We start from the raw sequence: 6188 nt of genomic DNA, 5'->3' as shown, positions 1-6188 counted from the left end.
TCTCTAAGGCAAATATTCTACGGTATGCAATATGTATCCTCAAGTTTTGACCTAAGTTACCAGATTCTTCTACAAAATCTCTGAGACCTGGTTCGATTGTCTCCAAATTCTGGTTCGCACAAAATTTTCTGAAAATTCTTCCAGGGTTCGTATTTTGCCCTGTGGGTTTGCTGAGGAGGACCCAGGGCAAATTTTGCTGAATTTCAAGCGAATTTTGATTCCAGTGGCAGAACCCAGGCCAAATCTGGGTGATTTGAGACATTTTTAAATATTTTTAAAAGTTTTCTTTTTGCCTATTTTGGTCAACTCGACCCTCCAACCCTAAAATAGGCTGAGATTGCTAGTACCACTGTCAGTGGCACTGTTTGTGCTTCTAATGCTCCAGAAGAGGAGGATGATGATATGTTTGATGACTTTTGATGATATTTGATCAATGATGGCTGATTGTTAATGTTGACATTATTATATTTGGACTAAAACATTAATATATATGGTGGTGTATTTTGCTATGTTACTTTACTATTAGTCTATTAGCATATTTGACACTTGACAGTGGTGTATTATGAATTTATTTTTATTTTTATATGTTTTTGTATGGACGAACCCAAAGCGAACTGAGCCCACCCCATAAAAAATTGAACGTATTTGCAAACCCAAATCTCAAACCAGAATCTGAATCCTAACCAAGGTTATGAGAAGGTGTGCACCACTTTATTGGACAAAGAGGTGAAAAATGTAGATAATTCCTTGAAGCCTATTAGGGTTTCATGAAGTGAAACAGGTGTGTCCATAGTATTAGATGGATGGAAAGATGCAAGAAATCGCCCTTTGGTCAATGTTCTTGCAGTGTCCACCAGAGGTGCAATGTTTTTGAGAGCAGTGGATTGTGAAGGGCAAGTGAAGGACGGTCCATTCATTGCAAACATTCTTTTCCAAGCCATTGAGCAAGTTGGCCCTCAAAATGTTGTTCAAGTGACATCAAACAATGCAAAAAATTGTAGGGCTGTCGGGTTATTGGTTGAGGAGCATTACAAACACATTTTTTGGACACCTTGTACTGTCCACTCACTCAACCTAATGTATGGTGATGCCCAAGAGATCCAAATGTTCATCACGAATCACCATATGTCACAAGCCATATTTAGACAATTCTCGAGATTGGAGCTCTTGAATGTAAGTTAAATTATTTAAAATTTAAATATTTTTAGACTTTAGTTTAGTATTTACTATATAGTAAACTTTCAAAGTTTTTAATTTTAATTTTGATTTATAATTTATTATTGGTTTTGATTTTGAAAAAGGTTGTGGAGACCCGTTTTGCCTACAACACTATTGTTCCGAGACGTCTTGTGAAGGTTAAAGAGGCATTGTCTAGAATGGTAACCAACGCTAATTGGAGCGTATGGAGGCAATCTAGTGGTACAAGGGGAGCGGCCATTAAGGCAATGATACTAGATGACTCTTTGTGGGATCTTGCTGAGTACCTCCTGAGATTTATTGAGCCCATATTAAGCATGATCCGATACATTGACATGGATAGGCCTTGCTTGGGTGAGGTATATGATGGCATTGACTCCATGATCGAGGATATGAAAACAATCATAAATGAGAAAGAGCAAGATCCTGAAGAAAAATTCTTCAAGGAAATACAAAAATCATGGTGGAGAGATGGAACAAAATGACTATCCCTTTGCATCTCCTTGCCTTTGCATTGAGCCCCAAATACTATAGTTGGGAGGTCCTCAATAAGAGTAGCACTAGAGTTGCCCCATATAGAGATCATGAAGTTGCTATTGGGTACAAGGCAGCCCTTCGTAGACTCTTTCTAGATTCATTACGGGTTGTGGTGAGGGCTGAAGTCATGAGTTTCACAAGCACGGATGATTGCGGTATTGAGGCTCTTGAAGACAAGGCAAATGTTGATGCTCATAAATGGTGGTACTTCCATGGAGAAATATACGAGAACCTACAACCCATTGCCATCAAAGTTTTGTCACAAGTAAGCTCTTAACTCTTAAGGTTCTAATTTCTAATTTCTTCATTCTTAAAATTTGTATTCAATGATTCATAGAATCATAACTAATAACTCTTTAACTCTGACTTCAAAATTGAAAATCTTGATAGGTTGCTAGTTCTTCATCATCCGAGAGGAATTGGAGCACATACTCCTTCATCCACTCAATAAAACACAATAAACTACATTCCAAGAAGGCGGAAGACTCGGAAGACTTGGTCTATGTGCATTCAAACTTGAGGCTCCTAACACACAAAGACAATACCTTCAAACAAGGGGGGAGACAAAGCATTGGGATGTTGAATCAGAGCATGCAGAGTTGGATGATTCAATTGCCCGCCTTAATGCACTTGGAGTTGATGATGATGATGATGAGCTACTTAGTGATCATAAGGTTGCTCCCGAGGCTGAGATTGCTAGTACCACTGCCAGTGGCACTGTTTGTGCTTCTAATTTGCCACAGGAGGATGATGATGATATGTTTGACGACTTTTGATGATATTTGATCAGTGATGGCTGATTGTTAATGTTGACATTGTTATTTTTGAACATAAACACTGATATGGTGGTGTATTTTGGCATTTTGCTATGTTATGTGCCATTTGGACTAAAAGTCTACAACATTAATATATATGGTGGTGTATTTTGCTATTTATTTGCTGCTGCATATATGTGTATATTTTTATTTTTTTATTTCTATATGTTTTTGTATCAATGCCCCCAAACGTCTAATTTTAATTTTATGTATCAATGCCCCCAAACGTCTAATGTGTCTCCCTCACACCTTTACGTGAAAAAGCAATTTGATGTTAGCCAAATTGTCTACTAAACAATTTTAATCCAAGGTACACTAATTTCATGTGCCAATTGATATACAATTTCTTTAGAGGTAGACTTTTTTAGATTTTATTGATATGGCATGTTCCACAAATCTAGTAACCCAGGAAATGTAGAATTAACTTACAGATCAAAAATTAAATGTAAACTATATGCTTTTGGATTTGATTGTGTGAGTTTTTTGCAATATGAACGTTTTGGATCACACTGTGATTCATATTTCTCCTGGTGCTCTCTACTATCATCCTGATGATGGATCACAAAATGTTGATGCAAAAAAACTCACACAATCAAATCCAAAAACATTATACAGATAAATAAATAGATTGTGGAAATTTAATAACATTAATTAAATGTAAATTGTTATCATCTTCTTGCAAATTGGGTCTCATGAATTTGTTGACATTTGACATAACTGATACAGTTGAAGTCTAATAACTGCACCAGTAAAGGATAGAAGTCTATTTGTGATGAAGAGATTGAGATTCTATGAGTAAATGACATGATCAGTTATTTGTGTTGTCATTGTTGGCAACTAATGTTTTTTGATGTTTGTTTTGTCATCTAAGTGATTTGGTTTACCCGAAGATAGGGTTTATTGATAGTGAGCTAAAGTTTGTGAAATAGGACTTTAACCGATAAAGCAGAGTTGTTTTGATTGGATAGGTTGATTGGCGATGATTGGTGATTTGTGGCTTGGATGGTGAACTTGTATCATGGAAAGATGTATATGACCGGAATCGGAACTGAAACTTGTGGAGATTATTGGAAGACATGTTTCAAATTTCTAATGAAGTTTTGGTAAGGTTTTAGTAGGGTTTAAGACTGGTGAAGAAATCATCAAATTGGTAATGATTTTTGTTATGACGGTGATCGACGACGAGTCTACATGAAGATGGAACACAACACAATCTGTGTGAAAGATTTAATTGTTGTTTTGGTGCGATTCAAAGAATATTTTCTTGGGAATCAACAAAACGCTTAGTAGAGTGTTATGAGGGTTTGACTTTGGTACAAATCGGATTTCCGTGATGGGTTATGATTAACCAACGGTTTATATTGCATTGTAATTTGTTGTAATGATCTGTATAACGATTTGAGGTGATCTCTTATGATTTGAACCTCAAATTCATGATGAATTAGGGTTTTGTGTCCGACCTAGTTGAGATGGCTATTTAGGATGACACAGTTGATGTTTATTGTGTCTGTGGTCTTAGAGAATGTGTTAAGCCATCTAAGTGAAGTGTGAGATCTACCCGAGAGGTGCATAGTGTTGTGTATAACTGGATCCGATCAAGCAAGCAGAGAAGTGCAAGTAACAAATCATTTTCTTACTGTTTTTCCCTAACAGGCCTTAAACATTTAAGTCCCCTAACAGACCTTAAACATTTAAGTCCCCTAAGAGGGCAGCTCTCAAAAGAGTGCTAAATCCTTTCATGAGGTTGATCCTAACAGATCATCAAATTCCTAACCGAGCTACAAGGCAAGTCCCCTAACCGGGTGACTCCTAACCGGCCGTATTGTAAGTTCCTAACAGTGTTAAGCTCCTAACAGGGCATACTTCAAAAGAGTACAAATACTTGTGGGTACCAACTCCCACTGTGGTTTTTTCCCTATTTGGGTTTCCATGTAAAAAATCTATGGTGTTCATGTGGAATGTTTTTCATGTGATATTCTTGTTTATGTTTCATTTCATGCATTATTTCTGAGACACCGGTTATGATGTTTTATCAGAGGTTATCGGTACCGATAAGGAGTTGTTTGAGAAAGTTCTTGATATGATTGATAAGGTTAATGAGTTGGTAAATGATCAAGTTTATATGATTGCTTTGGAAAGTATTAATAAATGATTTGATTAATGTGTTAAGCAAATTTGATAAAGAGGTTATTAGATCTGATTAAAGAAGTTGAGACATTTGTTAAATGGCTCAGATTTGATATAAGTTTGATTTTGAGTTAAAGTTTCTATTGGTTTTAATATTGATTCACCCCCCCTCTTAGTATTAACCGGATCCTCATAGGAGTAACAATTGGCATTAGAGCGCTGGTCCTCTGTGTGCAGAAAGCTTAACCGCTTGAGGAAAAGATTCTGAGGAAGTCAAGATGATGAAGAAAGAGGGTCCCAAGTTCAACAAGGATAACTACAAGATTTGGAAAGACAAAATGAAGGTCTACATCAAAGGTTTTGGTGCACAATGTTGGAAGCAAGTTGAAACAACATATGTTGCTTCTACCACTACTCCCTTGACACTGGATGAACTTAGAGAACATCAAGATAACATGCAAGCCCTAGAAGCTATTGTAAGTACTTTATTTGATTCCGAATATATTGTTGTCCAATGATTGGAAAGTGCAAGTGAGGTTTGGGAAAAGTTAGAGACAATCTATGGAGGAGATGAGCATGTTCAAAGAGCCAAAGACGAAAGCTTGAGAGGAAAGTTCGACGACATAAAAATGCTTGAAGGAGAGAATATTGCATAGTATGGTCAGAGAATCAAAGAAGTTGTTGGTGGCATAAAGAGTGCTGGAGGCAAAATAGAAGAGGATCCAATAGTAAGTAGAATGCTTAGAACTCTTCAACCTCAGTATGCTATAAGAGTATCGACAATCCAAGAACTTATATCTATTTCAAAGGATAAGGTAACTGTTGATTCATTGATTGGTAAGCTTACAGTTTTTGAGCTAAATAGTTTTGACAATAGTGTGACAAAATCTACTGAATCTGCCTTTAAAGCTTGTGTTATCGGTTCATCTGCTAGAAAAGGAAAAGATATATGTTTAAATCATGAGTGTAGGACAAGTCATGGAAGTAACCGAGGAAATGAAGACAATGAAGATCAAGTGATGGAACTTGAAGCACTGTTAGCAAAAAGATTTCCAAGAGGCACTGGTAAGTATAAATGAAAGCTACCTTTGAAGTGTTTCTCTTGTAGTAAAATTGGTCATATTGCTGCTAACTGCCCTAACACCGATAAGAAAGAAAAGTATAGAAGATTCAAAGGAATGGGCACGAAACATTGTTATCTTGCAGTAGATGAAGGTGTGATTGATGAGGAGTCGGAAGAAGAAGATGATAATGAAGAAATTGTGTTTGTAGCCGTGAAAGAGGAACTGTCAAATGAAAAGGCACTAATATCTCATATGGAGAATAGTGATGAATGGATTATAGACAGTGGTTGCTCACACCACATGACCGAAGATAAAAGTAAGTTCATAACCCTTAATGAATTTGATGGAGGTGTTGTTAGATTTGGAAATAACTCTTCTTACATGGTGATAGGTAAAGGTTCAATCTCTCTAAATGGAAAGAGTAATGTTGATGATTTATTTTGGGTTG

General features: G+C 36.5%; 1 protein-coding gene across 1 annotated transcript; it reads left to right on the top strand.

Moving 5' to 3' along the window:
• The first annotated feature begins 1203 nt into the window (after nucleotides 1–1203).
• On the top strand, nucleotides 1204–2647 carry LOC131033730 (uncharacterized). Its single transcript, XM_057965000.2, has 2 exons — nucleotides 1204–1999; nucleotides 2125–2647. The coding sequence occupies exons 1-2, from the start codon at nucleotides 1658–1660 to the stop codon at nucleotides 2518–2520; spliced, it is 738 nt and encodes a 245-aa protein (XP_057820983.2). The 5' UTR covers nucleotides 1204–1657; the 3' UTR covers nucleotides 2521–2647.
• The last annotated feature ends 3541 nt before the right edge of the window (nucleotides 2648–6188 follow it).

The sequence above is a fragment of the Cryptomeria japonica genome, chromosome 4 (assembly GCF_030272615.1).
Source record: "Cryptomeria japonica chromosome 4, Sugi_1.0, whole genome shotgun sequence".
NCBI lineage: Eukaryota > Viridiplantae > Streptophyta > Pinopsida > Cupressales > Cupressaceae > Cryptomeria > Cryptomeria japonica.
Note: the sequence above shows the minus strand (reverse complement) of the source record. Positions and strands in the feature narration are given on the sequence as shown.